The sequence below is a fragment of the Equus quagga genome, chromosome 5, assembly GCF_021613505.1.
Source record: "Equus quagga isolate Etosha38 chromosome 5, UCLA_HA_Equagga_1.0, whole genome shotgun sequence".
Classification (NCBI taxonomy): Eukaryota; Metazoa; Chordata; class Mammalia; order Perissodactyla; family Equidae; genus Equus; species Equus quagga.
This window is the reverse complement of record NC_060271.1, coordinates 12,067,230-12,095,166: the sequence shown is the minus strand read 5'-3', so window position 1 is coordinate 12,095,166 and position 27,937 is coordinate 12,067,230. Positions and strand designations below refer to the sequence as shown.

The following is a 27,937-nucleotide window of genomic DNA, read 5'->3' as shown; positions in this document are numbered from 1 at the left end:
ATCACCCTACTTTGATCCAGGTGCTGGAATTTAGAAAATCCACCTGAGGTGTGTTGTGTGGTGAACTAAGGCTCTGTGTGTTCAGTAAATGGTAGCTAGTATTATTCTTGTTGTTGTTGTCATCATCATTTCTATGACCTGAGCTTCGTTATCCGGAGCCGGGAGAGGGGACAGATGCCTTCTTAGGGACAAGTTGGGGAAGGCCCTATTTCCTAGGGGGTGTCAGTTGAACTAGGCCTTGATGGAGAGGAGAATTTGTCAGGCAAAGGAGGAGAAAGGGAAAGGTGTTTGAGGAGAGCCCTGCAGGGGCAAAGGCAAGAGGGAGTGGCAGGTAATCTGATAATGCCATGCTGGGGAGGGGAGGGCCTCGGGCTGGAGGAGGGGCCGGGGGCCACACTGGGAAGGTCTTGGAGACCTTTAGAGGGCCCATGGGCTGGGGCAGTTGTGGGGCTGAGGGAGGTGCCTCTCCTGGCTTCCGTTAATAAAGACTTGTCATGCATCAAAAACTGGGAGATCAGCAATTATTAAGTCAGTTAAAATGTCAGTTACCACATTAACAGCAGCGAGCTTTTAAGCAAAAGTCTCTGAGTTTGGTGGGGGAGGGGGATCCAGCCCAGCAGGGGAGCGGAAGGGATGGATAAAATTACTTCTACTCTGTTCTCTCTTCCCCACCTGGAGCTTGTGATACATTTTGGAGCCTGGCCTCATCCATTGGAACACAAAGATAACCCTCCGCATCTCTGTCCTCAAAACAGGAAAGAAAGAAAGAATATGAATGTGAAAATCGCCTGTAATCCCGTGTGCTATCTCCTAGAGATAACCTCTGTTAATATTTCAGGGTACGACCATCCAGATTTTTTTCTATGCATATTTATACATCCATTACAAAGATGGGATCACATCATGCATACTGTACCTATTTCTCCCACTCAACAATATATTGTGAGCATCAGCACATACAGATGCGCATCATTGTTTTAAACCGTGGCGCTGTATTCCATTGCGGGCATGACTGTCCCCTCGTTTACTGAACTAAAGCCCCCGTGATGGACAGTGAGGTTTCCAGTTGTTTGCCCTCGTAAGCAGAGCTGTGATAAATATTCCTGTACACATATCTCTGCATGCTTGAAGGATAAATTTCTGGAAATGGAATTGTTGAGTCAAATGCTCTCTCTAAAGGCTGTTGGTGCAGGGACTAAAGAGCTCTTTTGTCAGAGAGGTAGGAGAAGGACCATTTTCCACTCCCCTAGATGACCCTGGGTAATCATCTTTCTTCCTATTTGCTAACCTGATTGGTGAAAAATGGTATCTTACTGTTTCTATTTTTATTTTTTTGATTACAAGTAAGGCTGAGCTTTTTGTCCTCTGTCAGACGGCTATTTGTGTTTCTTCCGTGAGACGTTGTCTCCTCATTTACTTAGCCCATCTTTTATCAAGGAGACCATCCTTTTTGTTTCTATATAAGAGCTCTTTATATATTATGGATATTCTCTTTTGTTTTTATTTGTGCTATTTATTCTATCAATTTTGCTATGGCGTATACATGGTAGATATTTTTCCAGGTTTGTTATTTCCCTTTTAGCTTTGTTAACAGTACATTCTGTTATGCTAAAGGTTAAGCACTTGGTGTTGCATGCCTATCATTCTCTTCTCTTAGGTGTCTGCTTTTGGGGCCGTGTTTATGGTGCAGAGTGGGCTTCTGTGGGTGACTGTTGTTGGTAGGTGTCATGTGTGAATGCCGACTCAGAAATCTGTAAACCTAGCCCTCAGCTGTCGACTCGTACATCCAACTGCCAATTCAGCATTCTTGCTTGGAAGTCGGATCCATATCTCACACTTACCATGTCTCCCAAAAACCTTGATTTCCAGTCCCCCATCCGCACACCCGCTTCTCCTCCAGGGCTCCTGATTCAGGAAAAGATCCATCTTCACTCGGTTGCTCAGGCCAAAAGCCTGAGTCATCCTTTTTTGCCCTCTTTTCCTCACATCTCATAACTAACCCATCAGCAATCATGTCGACCCTACCTTCAAACTGTGTCCTGAACCTGACCCTTCCCACCACCTCCACCCCTGCCACCCTACTGGAAGGCGCCTGGTGGCCAGGCCTTCTGCAGTGGCCTGGCCTTTGCTCGACACTCTGCGGTCTGTTCTCCACACAGCGGTCAAAGTGAGCTTTTAACTACAAATCCTATCATGTTACTCCCCCGTCCAAGACCCTCCAGGAGCTTCCATTTCACTCCGGATAAAATGCAGACTCCTCACAGTGCGCCATGAAGCCCCCCAGGATCTGGCCCCTCCTCTCCCGCCAACGTCACCTCCCCCACTCGCTCCCTCCCTCTCTGTGCTCCAGCTACCCTGGTTTTCTTGCTGTTCCACACACATACCAAGCTTGTTCATTGTTGTTCTCTTCCTTGCTGTTCCTTCTGCCTGGAAAGCCTTTCTCCCAGAGCCTCGCATGGCTTACTTCAAATCCCAGAGAGCCCTTTCAGGACCACACGTTCTAAAATAACCTCTTTTCCTCTTGTTATTCTCCTCTTCTGCCTTGTTTTTCTTCAGAACACTCATTATACATATTTATGTCTTGTTTTATAGCCCTCCTCCCTCGGAATGTAAATTATATGAAGGCAAGGACTTTGTTTGGTACTTAGTAGGTGGGTGCTTAATGCATGTTTGTCGAATGAATATGTGTGATATACGAACGTGTGTGAGTATAATGTTTGTGTGGAGGTATATCTGCTGCATGGATAGACATCTGTGAGAGTGTGTGTGTGTGGAACTGTGGGAATAATGACATTGAATTTGTGAATGTGGATGAGTTTGTGTGTGAATGTGACTGCTTCTGTGGGTGTCTTGCAGAGAATGTCTACGTACGTGCGTTTGTGCATGAAACATGTGTGCTTGTCTGCGTATGTGTGTGCGCGCTCTGTGGCTGTTTGGTTACGTATAGCCTGTGTCTGTTTCAGTGAGGGCGGGGAGCTGAGACACCTGGGCACGTTCTTCCTCTTATCAAATGGACCTGCCATTGCCCCGAACTTCCCCTTCCCACTCCCACACCCGGGAAACACATGTGTGTTTCCTGCAAACATGGGACAACATTCCAAAAATGACATTTCAGGTCGATACGTGGTGGGTGCTCAGAGGACTGTGAGGGTCTGGAGGAGACCTGAGGCTGACGGGACCCTGGCAGCCTCGCTCTGATCTGAGCCATCTCAGTGGGAGGGCTGTGTTCTCTGATGAATTGACCACAAAGAATGAGGCTGAAGCAATGCAGGCGGGGCAGGATTGGCTGTGTGGCCTCAATGTGTCCCAGCTCTTTAAGCCTCAGTAGACTCATCTGTAAATGGGGTTCATTGTTCTTGGCCTTCTTGCTGCTTGGGAATATGGTGAGAATAGAGGGAGGTAATGGCAGTGAATGTAGAACAGTCATGACAATAGTGTTCTTATGTCTGTGCAGAACATTAGGGTTTTAATCCACTATCTGATCAGCGTGAATGCCTCAGTGTCCCTAACCTAGCTCTGGACTTGGCCCCACGTGGGCCTCAGTGGGGGTTTGTTGGATTAGTAATAAGCGTGTGAGTGAATCGATGAATGGATAAATGAGCAGGTGCCTGGGTGACTAAGTGAAGAGATGATGCATAAAGCAGCCAGTGGATTGACATTCCCAATGGCCGACATTTTTGAGCACATACCATGTGCCAGGCCCTATTGAAAGGCTTTTCTTAACCCTTGCAACAGCCCCAGAGATAAGACTATTATTAACCCCATTTTGCAGATGGAGAAACTGAGGGCCAGAGAAGTGATATGACTTGCCCAAAGCCACAAAGCTCCTGAGTGGCAGAGTTGGGATTCCAGCCCAGGCAGTGTGACTCCAGAGCGGAGCTGCATTAAACCCTTCACAAGTCCCGCTGAGTGAACCCGTGAATGAGTCGGTGAATGAATGAGTAAATGCAGGAACCCTCACACTCTGAGCTGTGGGCAAGACAGGCCACTTTCTGATGGGGAGGCAGAAGCTCTGGGGGTGAGGTGGGCATCCAAGATCTGGGCCGGGGGCGGTGTCTCCCCCAGGGTAGAGTGTGACACCCTGCCTCCTGTCCCCTCTCCCTCTGCCCTGTGTGCAGGCGCATGCCGCGATGCAGCACTACGGGGTGAACGGCTACTCGCTGCACGCCATGAACTCGCTCAGTGCCATGTACAACCTGCACCAGCAGGCGGCCCAGCAGGCCCAGCACGCCCCCGACTACCGGCCGTCGGTGCATGCGCTTACGCTGGCTGAGCGCCTGGCTGGTAAGGGCCGTGGGGATGGGCCCCTGGGGACAGGATTATGGAGGCTCGGGGGGAGGGGGGGAAGGAAGGTCTTGGGGAGGTGGCTCTGGAACGCTAAGATAGGAGGGAGCTTTGGCAAAGTACCCAGGTCACTTAGCAACACAAAGAAATGTCAGTTCAAATCTCTGGGTGACTATCTGGAGCAGCCCTTGTTTGCCAGCACTGTGCTGGGCACTGGAGCTGCCCTGTGCCTTCAAATTTCCCTAACAGCCCTGTGTGTGTGTGTTGGGGGGCTCCATTGGCCTATCTCGCAGACGAAGAGACTGAGGTAGGAGGGTAAGGGACTAGCCCAGGGTATTACAGCTAGGAAGTTGTGGGAGTGCCCAGGAAAGGCTATTTCAGGCATGGGGAGTCGTATAAATAGTAATGGCTCCCACGTTATGAACACCACTTATGTGCCAGGCCCCGTGGCAGGCTCTGTGCAGCAAACCATTCAACCTCGAGAAGGAGAGGTTCTTATCTCCATCTTGTGAACAAGGAAACTGAGGCTCAGGTTAAATCGAGGCAGGGGTGGGGCAGGGGATTGGAATGTGACATTATGGCTAAAAATATGGGCTTTGAAGTCACAGACTTGCAGTCACTGCAGGGGCTGCCCACTCACCTCTCTTCGCTGTGCCTCAATTTCCCCCTTTATAAACAGGGGGCAATGGCAGTGCCCACCCCATAGGATGGTTTGGGGGTTACTTGAGATAACATATGCGAAGTATTCAGCAGGGACTGGTAGGTGCTCAGAGTTCGTATCACCCAAGTCCCAAGGTAGGTGTCCATGAGGGGGCTGCAGCCAGGTCTCCCCACTCCTGGTTCATTGTGGCTCTGCCACAGCAGCCTCCCCGTGGGTGTGGGAGGGACTTGATGGCATAAGTGGGGAGTGTGGTTTCCTGGGAGGTGATGCCACCCACCCCATCCTGTCCCGGGCCAAACCTTGAGAAGCTGGTGAACCTGTGCCAGGCTGTCCTCAGAGGACTTCAGGGCACACCCAGGGAGACCAGGTGCCCATAAACCCATGTGAGGGCACAGCAGGAGAAATGTGGCCAGGATAGTGGTGGGGCAGCTCAGAGCAGCATCATCTGCTGGTGTACTCAGAGGGGGCTTCCTGGAGGCTGTGGAGGAAGAGCCAGGCCTTAAAAGGACAAGGAGTGGACTAGTGTGAGCAAAGGCACAAACGTGATTTGGGGTATGAGGACCCTCCCTGGGTGGAGGTGCCGGCCTGGAAGGGAGGGTGGAGCAGCTACTCCCACTCCTTTGGACCCTGCCAGGCCTCTGGGCAGGGCTCGGTGGGTAAAACTGAGGCCTCGGTCACCTTCTGTAGATCAGCTTGGGGGAACTAGTGTGGGAATGCAGGTACAGTCCTGCCCCGGCTACGGCTGCTTCTCCGGTTTGGAGTGCATCCCATGGGCTCAGCCTGGTGGTGACACCAGCTCCTGACCGTATTCTTGACCCAGAGAGGAGTCAGGGATGGAATGCTTACTTCTGCTGGTGGGGGTAGAGGCACTGGAATATTCAGCACTCCACCCCAGTTCTCTAATTCTGAAGAAGGAGGGACATGAGCTCTGGGTGGGCCTTTGTACGGAGGCTCTGCCTTCTAGCAGGAGGTGCAGCTGATGGTGCAGCCCGGCCTCCCCTGGGACCACCCCTCTCCGGGCCCTGGAGCCAGCAGCAGGACACTAAGCTGCTGTTCCCTCAACCAGGCTTCGGCTGACAGGGGTCCCCACTCCCTCCTGCTCCAGGGTGACCAGCGTGAGCTCGGGGCTCAGTCTGGGCTGGGATCAGCGCCTGTCATAAGGGGTTCAGGGCTCCCTCTGTAAATGGAAGAGGCAGCAGCCCACAGTCTGAGGTTTCCTAGACGCCCAGTTGCCTCCTTCCTTGTCTAGAGTGTTGTGGATGATTCTCTGTCCCTGGAGTCTGACATAGACTATGCAGAGGCTGAGGCAGCTCGGCTTCCCTTCTGCATAGACAGTCCAGGATCCACTTATGGGTGAGGGGAGGCAGGGAGAGAGAGGTTACTGTCCATCCTCTATGGGCTAGTCAAGCAGAAGGGCTGGAGGCTAGACACTAGCCCTGGGTAGGCATCTGTCCAGGGTGGTTCCATGTTACTGGCATGTGGGCAGGACTGTGGAATCAATGACCCACCAGCCCTGTCTCCCCTCCAAGCTTGTGGTCGTTCGCACCTGGCCTCTTTGTCCTTTCCTCCTTGAGGAAGCAGCCAGAAGGGTCAAGACTGGATGCAACAAGCCTTTCCTGTGCTCTGAGGGCCCTGTCAGAGCCAGGCTTTCTGTTGCGGAGACAGAAGAGCAGGAGCCTCAGGTCCTGCCATCAGAGACTCACGGGCCAATCCAGATGAGGAGATTCATCCCCAGAGGACATAGAATCAAGTGCCAGTGACTCCTGTCTACCCAGTCAGACCTCTTCTGACTGGACCTTGCAGATGAGTCCCAGCTCACAGCCTGGCTTCTCACGGTCAGGGGCCAGTATTCTGTTGGCATCCAGAGGCTAAGGCTCATAGGATATTAGAACCTTTGTGACATGGATTTAGAGATTATTAGCATCATATAACCTCAGAATGTTATATTCATAGTACCCTAGGACTTTAAGAATCATAGGGCAATGCCTACCCACCTACCCACCCACCCCCAAACCAAATAAGGAAGACCCCCCCCTTAATCACATTCCTAACAGGTGTTCATGGAGATGATTTAGATCTCTGTGGTCCTGATGGCGAATGAAGAGATGAAGAGATCTTGAAAATCCAGCCATGTGGGGAGGGGACGGGTGATTTCCAAAGGGAAAGGACCAGGGTCCAGCTCTGGCTGGAGTCTGGGTGTCTGCAGTGGGTCAGAACAGGGTAAAATTCGAAACCTATTTCGCTTAATTAAATGGGCCCCCTCTCCTTGCCCTCCAACGGCTGTACATTTCAAGACATCATCTTGGAGGCCCGCTATGGCTCCCAGCATCGCAAACAGCGTCGTAGCCGCACTGCGTTCACGGCTCAGCAGCTCGAGGCCCTGGAAAAGACCTTCCAGAAGACCCACTACCCAGACGTGGTGATGCGTGAGAGGCTGGCCATGTGCACCAACCTGCCTGAGGCCCGGGTGCAGGTAGGGCCCTGCTCCTCTAACTAGGCCTTGCAGACAAGCACCAGCCCATCTTGGTTTCCCATTGTTCAGGAGCCAGCATTTCAGCCGTCAGTGCCAAAGTGCAACTGATGTCTCCACGAATGCCATCAGTGAGAGGAGGGAAGTTTGGGAAGGGACCAGGGTGTGTGTTTCCTGGAGTGGTGGGGGCAGTGTTACCCTGTCCATCCCCTCCCGGCGCACCAAGCTCCACAACTCCACTTCTTTTCTTCCTGCTCCTCCTGCTCCTCTCCCTGCCTGCAGGTGTGGTTCAAGAACCGCAGGGCTAAGTTCCGGAAAAAGCAGCGCAGCCTGCAGAAGGAGCAGCTCCAGAAGCAGAAGGAGGCTGAGGGCTCCCATGGGGAAGGCAAGACAGAGGCCCCAACCCCAGACACACAGCTGGAGACAGACCAGCCCCCCAGCCTGCACAGTGGTGACCCCCCAGCTGAGCTTCACCTGAGCCTGTCTGAGCAATCGGCCAGTGAGTCAGCCCCCGAGGACCAGCCGGACCGGGAGGAGGACCCCCGGGCAGGGGCCGAGGATCCCAAAACTGAGAAGAGCCCTGGGGCTGAGAGCAAGGGGCTGGGCTGCAAGAGGGGCAGCCCCAAGGCAGGTGAGGCTTGGCAGGTGCTATGGGTGCTGTGGCCCAACCCAGGGGATGGCCAGGTCCAGGGGGACAGGGGCTTGGGTATGCGAGGAGGGTCAGAGCAGGGGGTAGAGTCAGCCGTTAACACACGGCACTCAGACATGACCCATTACAAAGGACTTCGCCATAGCAGGCCTGGCCAGGTGGTCATTTGTTAGATGGTGAATCCTGGGAAGGTTTTGGGGGTTCTGGGGCTGGCTGGCAGGGGAGGGGTACTTGGGGAGCTCAGGGCAAAGGCTATTCATCAACCATTATGGAAATATTCCAGTATTTTGACCACTGGTACAGACGTATCAGTGCCTAAATACCGATACCAGAGGTTCCCACACGCAGCAGAGACTCGGAGCTGTGTTTTTGCAGGAACAGAGCTGTGGCATGAGGCATATCTCAGACATAAACCCTGAGCCCGGGCAGGGAGGGGATGGGGCTGAGAGCTGGAGGAGGATGGGAGCCATGGACTAGAGAGGGGATGGGGAGGAGAGAGCCCTTGGAAAGGCAAGGGGTCTCCCCAGGAAGTCAGAAATGGGGGCTTTGGCAGGGTCCCTGGGGCTCCTGCAGGAACCCTCCCTCCCAGGATTCTGAGGGATGCTTCAGGGGCTGCCCTGGCTGAGATGGGTGGATATGGTTTCAGCCAAAGCCTGTCTTGTCTGCAGCGCTAAGGGGATGGGAAGGCTGAGGGGGCCCCTGCTGGCGAGCCACTGCCCTTGTCCTGAGTCCTTGGTACCTGATTTTCTGCTTGCAGATTCCCCAGGCAGCCTGGCCCTGGCTCCTGCAGCCCCTGGGGGCGGCCTCCTGGGCCCCTCCCACTCTTACTCCTCATCCCCGCTGAGCCTCTTCCGTCTGCAGGAGCAATTCCGCCAGCACATGGCGGCCACCAACAACCTGGTGCACTACTCATCCTTCGAAGTGGGGGGCCCGGCCCCCGCTGCTGCCGCCGCCGCCGCCGCCGCCGTGCCCTACCTGGGCGTCAACATGGCCCCGCTGGGCTCACTGCACTGCCAGTCCTATTACCAGTCCCTGTCAGCAGCCGCCGCTGCCCACCAGGGCGTGTGGGGGGCCCCACTGCTGCCTGCGCCCCCAGCAGGCCTGGCACCTGCCTCGGCTGCCCTGAACAGTAAAACCACGAGCATCGAGAACCTGCGGCTTCGGGCCAAGCAGCACGCGGCCTCTCTGGGACTCGATACACTGCCCAACTGACTGCTGGCCTCCAGCCCAGCCAGGGGTCTTGGGGCCACCCTCCCAGCCCATGGTTATCCCCAGCCGGCTCTCAAGGAGTTAACCCTATGAGCCCAGGGATCCTGGGCCTGGAGTCCTGCCCCCATGCCCTCCCCAGAGCCCTAGCCCTAGGGGAGGCCCACACCTGCACATCCTCTGCATGGCCCTGCTTGGATCCCCAGGAGGCTGATGGGGAGGAGGGGAGTGGCTGGGGGGGGGGCCAGGCTTTCCACGGGGGAGTGAGAGGCTCTCACTGGCTAGATCCCCACCTCCGTGTCACCTCCTCCCCTCCTTTCCCTCCCTCCCCGTCTGGTCTGCCCCTAGTAAGTTGCTGTGTGGAATGTGAGATATAACTATACATATATAAAGCTATATTTTCAGGCCCCAGCCTGTCCCAGGCCCCTGCCCCGCTCCTTCTCCACTGCCGCCCTGGCCTCCACCGCAGCTTCTGCCTCTCACTCTGGCTCTCCCTTCTCTCTGTCTCTCTCTCCCCTTCCCTTCTTCCCTGACCTCCCTCTCCCTGCCTCTATCCTGTTTCCTGCCCCTCTCTCCCTGGCCTCTGTCTTCCCCACTCTGGATCTTTCCCCCATGTCTCTTCTCCCTGCCTCAGCTTGCTTTCTTTGGTGCTGGTTGTGTTAGTGTCGTCAATTCCCAAGCAATGTTTGGTTTGGGGTTGTGGCTTTTTAGTTTTAGTAATTTTGCTTCTTGCTGTCCCTCTCCTGCTTCTTCCCTGCCTGCCTGTCTCCTCCCCGCACTGGCACCCTCTCTCTGAATTTGTCCCTTTCCATACTCAAGAGAAGTGATAAGGTCCTGGCTGGAGACCCTGTGGCCACTGGAGCTGCAGGCAGGAGGTGGCACTTGTCCCCCACCCACCCTGCCCTGGCCTGGCCTCTAGAAGGTGTGGTGGACACATTCTCTTCTCTCTCTTCTCAGCTGTGAGGCCAGGGGAGGGGAGGCAGGAGTCGGATGGGGCAGGCAGTGGATGGCAGCACCCTGCCTGTAAGACCTCCAGGAGGGGGCCTGCTGCCAGCGTGCATCCAGGATGGACCACAGGGCTCCAGCCCTCTCTCTGGTGCGGGAGGCAGCAGAGGAGCGGTGCTCTTCAGGGCAGAGCAGCAGGTGCTCCTCTCCCGCAGCTGGCCTCCCGGTCCAACAGGGAGTGTCTGTTGCAGGCCCGCCTTGAACCAGGAAGGAAGGTTGAACTCCAGCTCCTGATCCCAGTGAGGGCGACAGGCAGCACTGTGGAGTCTCGGGCTTCTGTTGGTGTCCTGTCCTAGGGCCACCTGTTGAAGGAGAGGCTTCTGTCCAGCTAGTCACGGGTACAGCAGGATGTGTTCTTGCTTATGGCCAGGGATCCAGCTCAGCAGAATCCCTTTCAAAGCGGTGTGACCTTGAGTCAGCCCGAAGCCTCTCTGGGCCCGTTTCCCCATCTGGATTAGATGGCCTGTGACATCCTGTCCAGCTCTAACATTCTGCATGTCTGTGTTCACAACCTTGCAGGGCAGAAGTTTTTAGTTAAACTAACAACCACCACAAAAAGGTTCTCAAAAGCACAATGTATGAATTAGAAAATTACCCTTGCCTTGCTGTGGAGCAGTGGGTGTTGCTCACACAAGCCTCTCCGAGGGCATGGCCACAGTCTCTGGGCCTCAGTTTCCTAATAAGTATAATGGGTCCTTTCTAGCTGAGACAATCTGGATTTGATCTTGCTTTTCTTGAGTTCCAGTGCCAGCCTCTGTGGTCATCCATCTCCATGTCTTCACATGGTCTCAGGCCTTCAGGGCAGGGGGAGGGGGATGGCTTGCACAGATTCCGGATCATGATCCCCAACCCTCTGTGGCTCACCACTGAACCCTCCACCCTTTGCTTAGAGAAGTTGCATCTGAAAACTGGGTAAAGATTCCTAAGGCTTGTCTCCCTTCCCGGTGCTAAGAGAGGGGGGTCTATTGGCGCTCCGGTAGGATTGGTTTGCAGAGCCGTCGATGCCCATCATCTTTGGAGGTCCATCTAGGTTGGGGCAGATGGAGAAGGCTTTAGATGGGAAAAAAGTGAGGGAGATGGTAGCCTGGGCCAGGAAAACTATTTGAACATAGCAATGGAGTGAGATTAAGTGGACGGTGGGGAAGGGGTGGCTGGCCTCATGAGAGGGAGGCTGAGGGCCTTGAGTTCAGGCTAAAGACCTTACCTAGATAAGCAGGTGAGGGTTTCTGAACAGGGGGATCAGGTGAACCGGGATCTGGTATCTGGGATTTGGAAGGTGAGTCCAACAGCCACAAGAGCATGAGAGAAGGAGAGACTTAGGCAGGGGGACGGGAGGGTGGCGGAGACTGTAAGAGACAGAAGTGATTTTTGGTTTGTCCTCTGGGATCAGCTCCAGAAAGGTCTGCTTCTGAAACTAAAACAATCTCATCTAGACCAGGCCTGGGGACTGAAGCTTTCTGCATGTCCCTGGATGCAAATGACTGTTACTGGGCCTTGGAATCCAAGAGCTCCAGACCTTACCCCCTCCTCCAGGAAGCCTCCTTTGTCCTCCTAAAAGGCAAGTCTGTCCCAGAGTCATGGCTGGAGCCAGGCCCACCTCAGGCTCAGCCCCGCTTCCCTCAGCTCTGTCAACACTTCCTCATTTAATTGACCCAATTGGACCAGCCCAGAGAAGGCAAGGAAAGTGTATGGGGTCCCCACCCGCTGGGCGGATCTCAACCTCTCTTAGGGGACCAGCCTCAGTTACTGAGAGCAGCTAGAGAGCAAGAGGAGGGTGTGCCTGGCATCTCCTATGGGAGCAGAAGGTGTGGGCTTGGGGTGGGCCCACCATACCTGAGGCTGAACCTGAAGCCTAGCCAGGCCTGCTGGTCACCCTGAGGCTCTGACTGTCCCTTCCAGGAAAGCCTCGCTCCTCCCCCTCCCTCCTATCTGAGGTCTCCATTTCCCTGCTTCCTCACTTCCCCAGAGCATGCCCAGGAGCCTGGGCTCCCACTCGGACTCTGCAGCCAGCTGGCCATACAGACTGCTTTCCAAACCAGCTGTTTTGTGACCATTTGTGCTTAGAAGTCGTGCCAGCTGTGGCAAAAACACTGTGTACCGTATTTATTTATTCTGTTAGTTGATAAAACAAGACTCACACCTCCTTCTCCCCTGCCCCACCCCCTGCGTAGTACAGCATGACACCCTGTCCCGTGTATCTGTCCGTCTGTCTGTCTGACTTCCTGTGACGTTGTGACCTGTTCTCTGTCCTACTTGGCTAATAAAAGAGAATCTGGCAGCACAGTGCTCGGTCCAGCTTCATTCCCAGAGATGCCCGCAGTGTGCTGAGCAGGAGCTGTCGCGAGGTCTGCTCACTGCCTGTCAAGCACTGTGGCTGGTGGGGGAGGAGGCAGCCCTGACTCATGATTGGCCACTCCCACGCTGGCCTCGTAGCTCACTCCATGGCCCTTACCTATCTATGGCTGGTGTGCCACTCTGGAGTGGTCATGGGGAGCAGGGGGACCAGGGTGGGGAAGGGTTCTATCTCCTCTCAGCTGCTTGGACCTCACCCAGGCACATGTGGCAGGGCAGCCTGTGGCAGGACACCTCGGGTATTCAGGGTAGCCTGGGCGATGGGTCTGTAGGATGGAGAGGGGCAGGGAATTCTGTGGGGAAGAGCAAGTGAGCTAGGGCCAAAGGGGAGGGACAGGAAGGCACATTTAGATCTAAAGTCAGAGCTGTTCTCCAATGGGATGGTGGCCTCTGGAGGGAGTGAGCTCTTTGTCCTCAGAGATGAGCAAGCACAGGATGAAGAAGGGATTTCTGCTATGGGTGGCAGGATGGATTACAGATTTATGTGGGTCCTTCTAGCTCAGGGTGAGGCGCACATGTGTGTGTGTGTGTGTGTGTTATAGCCTATGAGTCTATATGTAGATATGAGAACCTGTGCCACGAATTCCTAAGTGTCTGTTTGCATTTGTGTATGTGTGTGTGTGTGCTTGTGCATGAGCAAGAGACAGAGGGAGACTTTGAGACTGAGTATATAGGCAATAAGTGCAGAAAAAGTACACAATTAAGAAGTTCGTCTCGCTGTGAAATCTTGGTCCGCTCTGCTGCATTTCAAGAAAAAGAGGACAGCCCCTACTCAGCCTCCACCGCCCTTCCCTGGGCTTCCAGAGCGTCTGCACAGGCCCCCTGAGCGAGAGGGGTGGTACAAGCTTGGGGCTGGGGTTTGGGGGCAGTGAGAGTCCCCTCTGGGGATTTCCTGGTAGGAGAACCCCAGCAGGACTGAATAGGGTGCAGGGAGCTGCCTGCTGGGCTTCCCAGGGGTGGACCCTGACCTCCCCGTTTCCCAGGTGGCTAGGAGACACATTCTTCTCTCCCCAGTGGGGCTGAGGATTAGGGCGGGGAGCACCCCCCTTCACTCTGCCTTCCCACCTCCCTCGGAGGGGCTGGCAGATCAAATGTCTCCCAAATCTCCCACTGCTCCCTCCCAGACCTGAGCCACCACGTGCCTCCTACATACCTCAGCCTCATGGAACACATCTTCCCTGGCCCTAGTAACCCTGCAGTTCGAATTACTCATCCACTCAGCACTTATTGAGCATCTGCTGTATGCCTGGCCCTCTGCTGGGTGCTGGGTACATAGAAGCAAGTAAGGAAGACCTGGTCCCTGCTCTCAAGACAGTTACGACACAGGGTGATCTGGGATTCAAAAAATAGAAAAGTATTGGGGCCGGCCCAGTGGCACAGCGGTTAAGTGCGCATGTTCTGCTTTGGTGGCCCGGGGTTCATCGGTTCGGATCCTGGGTGCGGACATGGCACCTCTTGGCAAGCCATGCTGTGGCAGGCGTCCCACATATAAAGTAGAGGAAGATGGGCATGGATGTCAGCTCAGGGCCAGTCTTCCTCAGCAAAAAGAGGAGGATTGGTGGCAGATGTTAGCTCAGGGCTAATCTTCCTCAAAAAAATAAAGAAAGAAAGAACTATGGGAGTACAGAGGAGGAGTCCCTAGCTCAGCCTGGGGAGGCCAGGAAGGCCCCTTGGGAGGGAGACTTTTCGGCTGAGTCACAGGTCCAGTATGCACCAGGAGGGCAAGAGAGAGGGGTGTCCTGAAGAGGCACAGCACCCCTAGAGCTGCAGGACCTAGCCGGTGGGGGAGCCCTGAGCCCTGGAGGAGCAGGGGGCCTGTCTGGGTGGGGCTTGAGGATGGTGCGGGGTAGTGTCAGGGGCTGAGGATGGAGAGGGAAGCTGGGAGCTTGGACTCAAGCCCAAGGGCTGTGGGGGGCACTGGAAGCTCTTCCCAGTGGGGGAGTGGGGCGATGAGACTAGAGTTTTAGTAAATCCTGCCCCCCATACCTTTGCTGCATGAGGAGGCGAGGAGACCAGAGAGGGAGCCGTTGTCATGTCCTGGTGAGAGGAAGGTGGCATCGATGTGGCCTGGGGGAGAGGGGAAGGGCGGAGGGGTCAGATTGATGAGAGATTTGGGAAGTAGCATTACTTTGGTGACTGCAGGCATGGAGGGGCAAGGGTGCCCGAGTCTTTGGCTCAGCAACAGGTAGATGGGGACCCTGGGGCTGAGGTGGGAGTGGAGGCGTAAGCCTGAGCTCATTGGAGGAGCCTTCAGTTTATTCAAGGGAAGATGCTGGGATGTACCGGGTCACAGCTCAAGAGAGGGGTCTGTCTGCACTGACAACTTAGGCTTAATTTAACACATACTTATATAGCACTTTCTCTGTGCCTGGCACTTGACAAACATGAAGTCACTTAATCCTCACACAACTCTATGAAGTAGGTACTATTATCCCCATTTTACAGATGAGGAAACCGAGGCACGGAAAGGCTAAATAACTTGCCCATGACCACACAGTAGTAGTAGGTGAACCAAGGTATGAAGCTGGCTCACCTCAGAATCCACACTCTTAACCTTGGTGGTTGTCAACAGAGATGTGGCGAATGAGATCACACAGGGAGACACTGACAAGGGGCCTCAGGGAAACACTGACTATGAAGCAAAGAAGATTCTATGATGGAGTTGGGACCAGCTACTCCCAGCGTGTGGTTTACTGTGGGCAAATAACTGCCCCTCTGGTCCTCAGTTTCCTCTTCTGTTGAATGGGAATCTTTAACCATGTCCAGCCTGCTTCCTGGGAAGCTAAGATGAGGTAGAGGAGACGGGCTAGGAGGAAGCTGAGGGGCTGAGTGGCCTTGTGCCCAGCACACAGTAGGTGCGCAGACTGCGCATGGTGGGTGAGCTGAGAAAGGCAGGGGCGCTCCCTGAAGCTTCTCCCCAAATCCTCCCTTTCTTAGGCCTTGGCCCCAGTGTTCTTTCAGTCCAGGTGTCTAGTTCCTTAGGGGCCCTTGTGGAAGGGGCACCTGCTGAGAGGGTCCTAGGGCCAGTGGGGCTGGGTCCGCCCCTCTCGCCTCTTTCTCACAGAGCTGCCTGGGGCTGGACCCCACCCCCCAACCCCCATCTCTCACTCTCCTCTCCCTTCTGGGAAAGCTGATTAAGAGGAGGCCTCCTGCCCGCCCCCCTGACAAGTTTGTCTGAATTTCCAACAAAGGCCCTCAGAGGGTTGCAGAGGGAGGGCCCGGCCTGGAACCTGACACTACTGGCCCAGGATCACCCCAGCAGCCTAGGAGGTGGCTCTGTGGCTCTGCTCACCCTATGGCAGGCAGGAATGTCTCTGAAGGGGACCTGGCCTCACAAGGGCCTGGAGGCTGGGCCAGGGCAGGCTGGGGGGCATCTCCACCTAGGAGCCCCTCACAACAGGGAAGGCAGCACAGGCCAGGGTGTCGGAGGGTGGGTGGGGATATGCATATGTTCTGACATACACTCAGTCACACACACACTCCCACACGCTGACAATTACACCCACACTCACACACATATCTTCTCTTATACACACAGAACATGCTGACTTCTGCATTGGACCACACGATCGCAGGGTGTCTGTCTATCTGTCTCTGCTACTCATGTACACAACCCCAACACAAGCCCTCAGACACACAGTCTGTCCCCTGGATGCTCAGCATGCCTAGCCCCACCCCCCAGACATGCATTCTTCCCATCTTACTCACCCTCCAGATGGCCGGGCACTCAGATCATGGCACAATTCCCCTCTACGTACGGGCCTCCGTAGCCACACTGCCAGCTTGGTGCCCACAGACACTCAATGACTGCTGCCCTGGGCCTGCTGAAGAAGCTGCCCAAATGCCCACCTGAGAGTCAGGCCCGGCCCTCGCTGCCACTGTCACGCCCATGTCCCCCGATCCACACATCTGTCCTCACATACTGTCCTCCCTCTTGGGGCCCCTTCATGGGCATGTGACCTGTGCAGTTGCACAGGGCTCTGGGCTCAAGCCCCGTAATGTTCTGATGTTGCCATCTTGAAATTCTTAATTTTTATCAGCCGGCCCTGTGTTTTCATTTGCACCGGACTCCACAAATTTTGTATCCAGTCTCGCTCCCTCACACAGTCTCCCTCAGTCTGACTCACCCAGGCCTTCTGTGACATCAGAACCTCAGAGGCTCCAGAAAGCCCTCAGCTTCTCCCACCTTCCCAGATGCCTCCACTTCCTCTTACAGCAGAGGCTTCCCTTCCACCCATGTCCCCTCACCAGGCAGTGATCGGCCTGGAACAGGGGCAAGGAGTTGTCTGAGGTTAGCATCAGGGATCAATCTGGGGCTGGTCACAGCTCAATTAGAGGTCAGAGTTGGGGCTCTGAATGGGGCCAGCGCAGCGCCGGGCTAAGTCTGTGACTGGTGCCAAGTCAGTTTCATTTGTAGCAATAATTCACTGTGGGGACATTTAATAAGCCGCTGGGCTTCTCTGAACCTCTGTTTTATCATCTGTAACGTGGGGAGATCTGCCTACCCCCAGGCTTGTGGGAACTGAGTGAGCTAATAAAGAAGTGAAGGATTAAACCGCTGCCACTGCTGCTCCTGACTCCAAGCCCGGCCCCCTGTGGCTCCCCTGCTGCCAGGCTGGGGAGGCTGTGCCATCCTCACCCTCGTCTCCAGCTGCGAGAAACTGCCACCTCAGCCCGGGATCCTTTCCAAGAGGAGTCTGGAGATTTCGCAAAGCCCTTTGAACAACAAAGGACACAAGAGCGATATTTCCTCCTGGGGGCCGACCGCCCAGTGGCTCCTTTATCTTGGCAACCAGGCTTGAAGAGCCATTCTTGGAAAGAGCTTGTGTGGGGCGTGTGTGGGTGCGTGTGAGCATGAGCGTGTGTGTACAAAGTCGCTCTTTGTTGCCGTCCCCACCTGAGCGGGCTGGCAGACGTGGAAGCCTCGGTCCTTCATAGGTCACCCCATCCATCCCCTCACCTCAGCACAGATGTGCTGGGCAGCCAGGAGGAAGGGACACTTTCTTTAGAGAACTCCAGGAAACAGGAGCCCCAATACCTCAGGAAGCATGCAGTTAGGCTGGACTCGATGCTTGTCAACACAGGAGAGATGAAAGGGAGTTTTGGTTCTTCTGGAAGGTGCAGGGCACCCTCAGCCTCGGGGCCTCTCCCCAGCATACACAGCCCCTCTGGAGGCAGGGCCAACATGATGGCCTGAAAGGCTGCTTCACCAGGCTTACCTTCAGTCTGCTCTTGACAAGCCACCTAGAGGAAGACTGTGCAGCCCATAAGCCCCAACCTGCCTCTCAGACTGTGGGATACGGGAAAAGTCCCTTTCTGGGCCTCAGTCCCTATTTTTAAGTTGGGCTTGGACTTTTTTTTTCCAGTGCCACAGACTGGACTGGGTCGAAGCTACATGTTTACAGGCAGGACCTTGAGTAGCTGGAACCACAAATGGAGTCCTTCTGCCTGCCTCCTCCGCTCCCTCTCCCCCATTCCAGCCACCAGGACGCTGTCAAGCCCAAGCGAATGGACAAGGGCTGGGTAAGGGCTTGCCCTGCAGGGCCAGGCCTGTGGATGGTCTGGGGATTCCTGCTCCAGGTTCTTGGAGTAGACATCCTCAGGGGTCAGTCTCCATTTGGACAGTTGTCACTAACACCCAGCCCCTGCCCACAAACCTGCAGGGATGGGGAGCTCATTACCTTGCAGGGTAGCCTGCTTCAGCTCTGAGTGTTGGAAAGTTCTTCCTCATATTGAGCTGAAACCTGACCCTCCTCATCAGGCCTGGCCTGGGCACGAGTACACAGAACATGTCTATCCACACTGTTCTGGACATCCTACCACGCTGGACCGTGTGGTGCCTCACATGCTCACTGTGCCCTTTCCCACTTGTCTTTGCTCCTGCTGATCCCTCCTTCTGGGGAAAGCCTATTCACTCTTCAGAACCCATCCACATGCCACCCTCTCCAGGAAGCCTTGCCTGATTACTCCAGGGAAGCCCCCCTTCTCTTGACTCCTCTTGGCCAGCATACACAGCTCTTCTCCATAGGCAGATGGAGTTCCCTGAGCAGGACTTGGCATGGCCCAGAGCCTGGCTCACAGTTGGTGTTCAGCCAATACCGTACATGTTGAATGGAACCAGAGGAGTGGTGTGAGGGTCACACTCTGCCTAGACCTCAGGAATCTGGTTCTTGTCTGGCCTTGCTGTGTGGCCCTTGCTTTTTCTGGGCCTCTGCTTCCTGAGCAGAGGGTGGAGGGTAGTCTCTCTTGGCTGCCTGCCTGCCTCAGACAGCCTTGTTTCTGAATGTCCTGCTGGATTTTCTCTCCTGTGTGATATTCACCCCCTTGTCTCACCCTCTGTGGCAAAGGCCCAGCTGTGGCCCAAGGAAGTGGGGTGTAAGGGTCTCCAGAGGTGGCACTGCAGGATGAGTGAGCCCCTCTGGCCATGCAGGGCCTCTCCCTTTGCTGGTCTGTCTCATTCATGGCATCCTTGAGATATCAGGCTGGGCTGAGGCAGAGGCCAGGGCACAGCCCCTATCTCTTCCTGAGGACATGGCCCTGTCCTGGTACTGGCTTTAGCTTCAACTCCTCAGTCTTAAGCACTAATGTCCACACTGCACCCCAGTCTTTACGAGGTGGTTGGGAGGGGCCTCAGTCAACGAGTGTTTATTGAGCACCATCTATGTGCCAGATGCAGCCGGTCACTGGGGTACAGTGCTGAAGGAGACAGTTCCTGCTCCCAAGGCACTTAGTGCTGGTGGGGAGATAGACAACAAACAGATAAGCAGTGAGACAAAAACATTTAGGGTGCTGATTAGAGGTTATGAAGAAGCTAAAACAGGGAGTGGGCTCAGGGCCCAGTGCATGGCTGGGGTCAGGGTTTAGCTGAGGAGATAGATGGAGTCACCAGACCAAGAGTGAGACCAGAGATGACCAGCCAGCCAGGTGGACAGCGGGTGAGGAAAGAGGTTGGCGCAGGCTCCGAGGCAGGACTGACGGCTCCCTGGGGGGGAGGGGGGAGCTCGGGGAGGTGGGGTCTATTAAGCTGATGACTCCAGGCCCTAATCCGTGCCAGGCCTAGGCGGGAGTGTGTGTGTGCAGGGGGAGGGTAGCACCCCTGCTGGGGTGTAATTTCACGCTGAAGGGCCTGATGGGGCGTCCCAGGGACTGATCCTTTCTGGATCAGAAAACCCACTTCCCTTTGTCGCATGCAGGGCGATTAACACCTTAACCCCTTGTGGGCTGGCCTAGAGCCAGCCCCACCCCATCTCACCTCCAGCCCCTTGGGACCTAGCCCAGAGCCCCTTGCAGCCCAGCCAACTCCTGGGCCTGGTCATGTCTGCAGGGAGGGAGAAGCTGTAACCGAGGAAAGCCAGGGGATAGATTCCAAAACTACTCGTCCATGTCCCTGTTTCCTTGCACGCAGCCCCCCAGGCCCTTGTGTCCCCAGAGAAGTGAGTTCTATCTGCAGGTTCTCTTACATCTCAGTTCAAGTCCAGACTCCTTAAGGAAACCTGGGGTCTAGTCTAATCCACCCCCTGCTGCGGGCTGGAAACTCCAGCTCACAGCCCTCCCACGCGTCTGGTGACGGGGTGCTCACTGCCTCCCACTGCCAATAAACAATAAGGCCATAGCCTCCCAGCCCCACTGACCTCTCAATGAGGAATCTACACTGGTGGCCCCAGGACGGCAGGTTCCCTGAACACAAGCCAAGCCTCCAGGAACACCCCAGAGACATCCCTGGCCATTTTGGCCAGTGGTGGCATTCCAGGCCCGGGCGGGTCATCGTCAGCCCCTGTCTCTATGCCCTCTCTCGCTCTGACCCCATTCTCTGTCTCTGTTCGGAGACCCACCAGGAAGTCGTCTCCCTACCCTGGCCCCGCCCCTCGCCCCTCCCCGCCTAACTTCACTGCATCCCGGGCAGGGCATCTCAGGAGGCTCGCCCCGGGGTGGGGGAGAGGGGCAGGGGCGGCCGGGCCTCCTCTAAGCTCCCTGGGTCTCTAAAACCCCAGCCCCATTAAAAGAAAGCCCCTAAATGTTATTTACACTTCGGAGTCTTAAAAACCATTAACAAAAGCCACTTAATTCAATTATCTTCCCGGCTGGCTCGGTTCTCAGCGCTGCGCGCGGGCCTCCCCTCGCCGCCCCCTCCGCTGCCCCCCCCCCCCCCACTGTCATTGTGTCGGGCTAATGAGGTAAACTGAAGCGAGCCCTGTCCCCCCTGACAGGTTTATGAGAATTTAATAAAGCGTGGCCGGGACCAAATGAGTTGCCGCAGCCTCGGAGAGCTCATTGTCTTCGGCGTCAGCGTTTTTGACTCGAGCCGCCCCCTCCCCCGCCCCTGGCTCCTGCCCGGCTCGGCCCCACCCCCGCCCCGGGGGCCCCCAAGGTGCGCCGAGGCCGGGCCGCAGCGACAGGGCATCCAGGCCTCCCTGGGGAGGCAGACACTGCGTCGGTCAGTGTGCCCCCGGGAAGGGCTGGGTGCTCCCTGCGGCCCTTGGGCCCCTCTCACACACCAGACCCCAGCAATGTGCAGGGCCCTGGGGACTTCTCCTTCCTGATCCATGCCACCTCCGTGCTCCTGTCTCACGGGCGCTGCCAACCGGAGGCCGAGGCCCGGTGGGTGCCACCTGGAGCATGATTCCCTTTTTCTGTTCCAAATGACCAGCCAGAGAGAGTGCCCAGAGTGAGGGGGCTTCTCTTCCTGCCAGGGCACAGGGTGGGGACACGGGCCTCTCAGTCATGCTCTGGTCCCACTCTCTCACACAGAAGGTCACCTTCTCCTCACATTTCCCCTGAAAGGTAGCAAGGGGTGGAGCACCGCTCAGTGAGCAGAAGGGGCTTGCCCAGGGTTCCTCCGGAGTCAGAAGTGCAGATGGAAGAGGCTCCCGGCCTGGGAGCCCCCCAGACACACAGGCAGGTGGGAAGGCCCACCCCCCAGCTCCAGGGGTATCTCACAAAGGCCCAGCTGTCCTTCCTCCCTCATGTCCTGGACAGGCTAGAACTGGCCTTTCTCTGCTTGGCCTCTCAGGGGTCAAATGTCCAGGAGTTTCTGGACCATTCAGAAACCCAGAATTCCTTCTCTCCCTCAAAAGTCTTTCCAGGAGTTACTTCCTTCTGGGGCTGAAGCCTGGCCTGAGAGCTTCATCTGGAAGGTCCTTAAGTCAAAGGGGTTTTGGGGGAGAAAGTCTTAAGGATCAAGGGTGGTCAGTCTGTGACCATAATGAAAGCTCAGTCTTTGTCCAGGGTCAGTGTTCAATGTATGGATCAGGTCGGAGTTCAGGTTGGGACCAGACTCAGGGCTCTGTGAGTAGGGTCAGTCTCAGTCTGTTATTGGTGCTCAGTGTATGGATGAGGGTCAGGGCTCAGACTGTGACCAGATAAGAGCTTAATGTGTGTCCATGATCAAGCCTCAGTCTGTGTCCAGGTCAGAGTTCAATCTTTGATAAAGGTCAGGGTTTGGTCTTTGGACTAAGATAGATCTCAGTCTAAGATCAAGATCAGGGTTCAGTGTCTATGGACCATGTAGAATCAAGGCTCACAGTGTGACCGGGATCAAGGATGAGGGCTCAGTCTAAGATCAGGTTTAGGTTTAGTCTATGACCAGACTCAGGTGTTACCTGTGACCTTGATAAAGCCTAAGTCTATGTCCAGGGTCAGGGCTTCCTCTGTGATAAGGTCAGGTTCCAGGGTTGGAGGTGTCACAGTAAATTTGGGTGACAGAAGCCCCCTACTCACCAAGCCCCCATGTGCACCCAACTCCTTGCTCCCCTCCATCCTCAGGGCCTGGACCCTCAGAGGAGGAAAAGGCAAAGTTGGGCAGTCTGCCTGGGCTGAGGCGCCTCTATCCCCTGTCATGTGCCCAGGGTGCCCTCTGGTGGCACTCCCTGGCAGTGCCGATTTCCTCAGGCTTGGCTCATCTGTCTGGCCAGCTCCTGCTTTAGGGACCCTGGCTCTCAGAGATGTCCACTAATGCCTATTTAGCCAGCTCTACGTTCCTGCGTCATCCCCTTCCTTACAAAGAAGTAAAAAATAGGAGAACCCCCACGCACATAAGGAACTTTCCTCCCTTCCTGCCCAGAACTAGGCATCTTGATATTTCCCTATTCCTAGGGACCTGGAGTCTTAGCCATGTGATAAGATTCACACCTTTTACTCATTCAGCGGTTCCACAAAGATTTATTGAGCACCTGCCTTGTCCCAGGTAGGCACTGAGTGCACAGCAGTGAACAAGACAGAAGTCCCAACCTCTTGGAGCGCACATTCTACTCACTTCTCCCAAATTCCCAACTCCTGGTCCGCAGACCTCATCAGAGAGGCACTGGCATCCACAGACGTTTGGGCAAGATTCAGAGAAGGGGCAGCTTAGGGCCTCTTCTTTCCCCTAGACTCAGAGGGCAGACCCTTCTAGGGTCAGGGTCCTGTCTTCTCTCTCCTCATACGCCTCACCTGGCCTCACAGCTTAACCACCCATCACCCATATGCCAAAAGCTGCTCAATCTGCACCCCCGGTGCTCTCTTTCCAGAACTCAGGGCTGTGGTTCCGGTTCCTATGAGACCGCTCCTTTGGGCTACCAGACTTTCTATCTTAACATAGCCCTTGGTTTTCCTCTACCCTATGCCCAGCTGCTCAAACCAAAATTCTAGAACTCTTTCCTGGATTCCTCTCTTGCACTCCCCTTAAACTCTGCCAACAGGGGGACCTCAAAAATGGGTGTAGAACCTGCCCACTTTGCAGCCACAGTCCAGGCCCAGCCCCAAGCCTATCTTGCTGCAGTAACCTCCTAACCCACCCCATTTTCCCTCTTGGCCCTCAACACTCTATTTTCCACACAGCAGGCAGAGCGATCTTTACAATCATAAATCAGATCGTGTCACTTCCCTGCTTAAAAACCCTCCAGCGGCTCTCATCTCACTGAGAAGAAAACCCTAACTCCTCACCCTGGCTTCCTAAGCTTTATGTGAGCTGAGCAATACTCCACCCCTAGGGCCCCACCACCACACCCTCTCCAACTTCATCTCCCACCCATCTCTACAGCCTTTCTTTTTGGCCTGAGACAGGAAGGCCAAGTTCATTCTCATCTCAGGCCTTTTGCATTGGCCATTTCCTGAGCTTGAAATGTTCTTGCTCTAGACCTTTATATGGCTCTCTCTCGTCAGTCAGAGCTCAGCTTAAATGTCACCTCTCAGAGAAGACTGCCCCAACCATCCAACAAGTCCCTCCATCATGCCTTCCTATTGTGATTTTCTGCATCGCACTGTCCACTAGCTAACATTTTTTGTCTTGTTTTCTCATTTATTGAGTTCTTTATTGTCTGTCTCTTCTAATGGAAAGTAAGCACCCTCCCTCACCCCCGGCTGCAGCCCTGAGCTTGTTCACCACTGTATTCCCAGTGCTGGGCGCACAGAAGTCTCAGGAATTATTTGTTGAGTTAATTAGTAAAAAATGGCCCTAAGTGGCTGCCCTCATTTCTTCTAGTGGGCACAGGAGAGGATCTGAGTTCCTGGCCCCCTAGTGGGCTCCCTTGGCCAGGCCGTCAGTAGTTCCCTCTGGGAGGTGGGCTTGCTCTGCCACACCCCACCCCCCCAAGTTCCCCCAGGCACTAGGGAGCATCTCTCCTTTCAGAAAGACCAGCTATGTGTTCCCCACTGCAGTCCCTGGACAGCTGAGGTGGGCCCTGGTGCTTCAGTTCCCAGAGTCTCAGGGCCAGGAGCAGGGGTGGAAGGGTGTGGCCCTCATCCCAGGGCCCCTCGGGCCAGTGTCCCTGCAGTCTCAGCTCAAATTCCTCAGGGTCAGGGAGCTTGATGCCTGGTGCTATCAGAATCGTATCCTCACCTTCAAAAGAAACCTGACCCCCCACTGGCCTCCTGGAGCCCTAGGTCTGTCCTTAGGGGCTGGAGCCTGCCCTGGAGGGGTCTGCGGAGGTGGGGACAGAGCAATCCTCCAGCCTCCACGTGTGTAGGAGAGCGGGGCTGCTCTTGGGTCTCACTGGCTCTTCGGTGGCTGTACTGCCCTCAGGGGGCCTGTCCCCCAGCTCTTGCCTGGGGAAGGAGTATGAAGGGAGGAGTCCCCCCTGTGTGGTAGGCCTGAAGAGATATGTGTGTGGGGGGTGGGGGGAGCCGGGGCTTTGCTAGAGCTAACGATTGTAAAGTAGGCCCTGGGGCACCGGGATATAAACAGTCTCTCTGGGTGTGTCTCTGGAGGGGGCACAGATGGGACAAATGATGACCTTCAGCTGGGTTGGCAGTGGAGAGGAGACTCCAGGGAGCCAATGTATCCCCACTCTGTCCTATTCTACTCACTCCCACCATGGATCTGTGGCCCACTTCCCTGAGCCCTCACATGCTCACTGTTCCTGCCCAGCAACCAGGCTCCCAGGCGGGATCTGGAAGTCTTCTTGTGGGGGTCAGCAGGTGGGACAGGGGTTTGGGCTGGCCCTAGCATTCCAGGACTAGAATCTGGGGTGCCTCCCCCAAGAAGGTGGTGGGAGAAGGGTGATCGCGCCACACCCCGAGGCAGCACTGGCAGTGGCCCCTCTCACCTCTACTCTACCAAGGCAGCAGGTGGCGTCTGAGGCTGCAGACCAGCGAACCAGAAGAGACAGGACTGAAGCCTGGGGAGGTGGCCTTCCTTAAATACTTGTGCGCACGCACACACACACACACACACACACACACACACACACACTTGCGCGTGCATGGTAGGAGTGGGGAAGTGCTCTGAGAAGAAGTCATCAGCTCTAGGGGCTAGATGCTTCAAAGGTTAGGGCCCACTGACCTATGTGAATTAAGAGAGATGACCTGCTCAGCAGCTACTGAGATAGATGCACTCTGCTCCAGCTCAATGGGAGGGAGAGACAGGGCAGGGAGGGGGGCAGATCACAGGAAGGGAGACAGAGCCCCAGGGCTGGTGGGAAGTGCCTGGGCCAGGGCAGAAAAGCAGCAGAGCCCACCCTGGAAAGAACAAGGGAGGCTGATGAAGCCAAGGGTGGAGGGGCAGGGAGTCATGGCCCGTAAGAGGTGGTGGGCCAGTGTATGCCACCACCACCGGGCACTGCTTGCCTGGGTCCCTGCAGTGAGAGGAGGGGCTGGCCCAGGGTTGCATTGTCTTCCCCCCAGCCCCAGCCCCCTTGTTTCTTCTTGCGAAGCAGCATCCATCCCTCTACCAGATGCCCTCACCCACCAGGACAGAACACAGGCTGAGTGAGCCCAGGCTCTGCAAGACCAGCCAGGCCAGGAGAAAGGTCTAGGCCTTGCACAGCCCCGGGAAGCCCTTCTTCTCTCACCATCCCTGCTGGGTGACCCAACCCTCAACCCCCTTCCTACACTTGCACATGCATGTGTGATGGGAGAGAGGGTCACCCTAATACTTCCACACTCCCCTTCTCATACATGGAGCCAGGCAATCTCACCCACAGGCACACTGATATACTTATCCCGCCCCCTAATCTGACACACCTGGTCCCACAGGTGTTCACAAGTACCCACAGTCTCAGACAGCCTTTTGTTCACAATCACACACTCTTCTCCCCTGCCCCCTTCTAGGTCTCCAAGAGGGGCTGGTGCTAGGATGATGAAGCACTCAGCCACAGGCTGGGAGGACCCCAGAATCCAGGGCGCTCAGTCAGAGCGGGCAGCCCCTCCCTCCCAGACTGCACCATCACAGAGCACTTGACTCCAACGGTGCTTTATTGAGGAGTGAGGCACAGCGGGAATGCACACTGCAGATCACACGGAGACCTCCAGGGTCAGAGGCGCCCCCTCACCACTCATCCCTGCAGGGACCCCAGCCTCAGCTCCCCCTGCTCTAGTCAGGCAGAAAGGGTGGCATGTGCTCAACTCAGCTCTACCAGGACACCCCCAGGCTCAAATCAGGACATCCCCAATTAATCCCTGAAGGTCATGTTGGCGGAGACAAGGAGGGCTGGAGGAACAGAAGGGGAGCTGGCGCCCTTTCATAGTGTACAGGGACAGAAAGCAGCCCAGGCTGACCTTCCTCCCACCCCTGGGGGCACGGGTCTTGCTGGTAGTTAGCCCCTCTCAGAGTGACTCCGTTCACGGTGCCCAAATGCCATGGGTGGTGGTGGTGGTGTTAGAGATCAAAGGTCCAGGAGCCCAGTTTCATCAAGTCTGGGGAGTGAGGTAAAGTAGGGCCTGGTGGACCCCAGCAGACCCCAGCTAAGGGGCCAAGGCGCTGCTCAGTCCTTTGGGGGCTGTGCCTCGACACGATCACCACATTCTCCTCTCCAGAAGTTCCAGAGATGGGACAGATGAGGCCACCTGTGCCCAGGGCCGGACCCCTATGAAAATTTTCTTGTCTTCTTTTTCTCCCTTTTGTTTCTTAAATGGCACTGAACGCGGACAGGGGACTCAGGACTGGGGACCCGTCCGCTAGGGGGCGAAGCGCTCCCGGGGCAGATTGAGCTGGAGCCCCTCGGAGTGCGGAGCGTAGACGGCGGCGGGTGCGGGGGCATCCAGGGCGAAGGGGCCGGGGCCGGGGCCGGGGCCCGGGCTGGAGCGGCCGGAGGAAGCGGCCGAGGCGGCGGGGCTGAGCTGCACGGCCGTGGTGTCCTGCGCCATGCGCTCACTGCTCTCCATCTCCAGCGCCACCGGCCTGGCGCCGCCGCCGCCGCCCTGGCCCGGGCCCGCGGCCGCCCCCGAGCGCGCGTGGGACGCGGAGCTCCGGCGGCTACACACGCAGCAGGCGGCGAAGAAGCCGAGCGCCAGCACGAGCAGCGCCGGCCCCACGATGAGCGGCGCATTGTGCCCGGGCAGGAAAGAGGCGAAGGCGCCCACCAGCGTCACGTTCACGCCGGCCAGCAGCAGGCACAGCCCGCAGGCGCAGAAGAGCGCCGGCGACGGCAGGCCGGGCAACCGGCCCTGAGCGCGGCCTGCGGGCGCCCGGGCCGGGGGTCCCTGGCTCTTCTCTGCGGGCGGCATCGGCCTGGGGACGCCGGGCACTCATCAAGCTCCCTCCTGCCGCCGGCCCGGGCCAGCACACATGCCAGGGAAAGAGCTCCCAGTCGTCCTGTGGGTACAGAGCAAGAGGGAGGGGTCAGCTGGGCATCTCGGCTTCCAACCCCATCTCAGTTCTGTGGCTACATCCAGTGCCTGGGAGTGCAGAGGTCATCTTGGCCAGCCCCCTGCCTCTGCCTCTGGGAAGCAAAAACCCACCCCATGTGGGAAGATTCTGCCCAGTATTTCCCCACCCAGGCCCTGGAGTCCCTCGTGGCTGATCTTGCCATCCTCCCCCCTTCAGCACTTTCTCTTGTCCTCCAGACAGACACAGCCCCTCCCCTCTCTCCTCCCAGAAGCCTTCTTGGACTAATTA

At 56.1% G+C, this 27,937-nt stretch overlaps 2 protein-coding genes across 2 annotated transcripts; one reads left to right on the top strand and one right to left on the bottom strand.

Moving 5' to 3' along the window:
- Window positions 1-160: 160 nt before the first annotated feature.
- DMBX1 (diencephalon/mesencephalon homeobox 1) lies at window positions 161-9,276 on the top strand. Its single transcript, XM_046663597.1, has 5 exons — window positions 161-172; window positions 4,116-4,284; window positions 7,240-7,418; window positions 7,698-8,046; window positions 8,822-9,276. Exons 2-5 carry the CDS (start codon window positions 4,131-4,133, stop codon window positions 9,274-9,276), a joined length of 1,137 nt encoding a protein of 378 aa, XP_046519553.1. The 5' UTR covers window positions 161-172; window positions 4,116-4,130.
- Window positions 9,277-26,997: 17,721 nt separating this feature from the next.
- TMEM275 (transmembrane protein 275) lies at window positions 26,998-27,713 on the bottom strand. Its single transcript, XM_046660978.1, has one exon. It carries the CDS (start codon window positions 27,544-27,546, stop codon window positions 26,998-27,000), a length of 549 nt encoding a protein of 182 aa, XP_046516934.1. The 5' UTR covers window positions 27,547-27,713.
- Window positions 27,714-27,937: the final 224 nt, after the last annotated feature.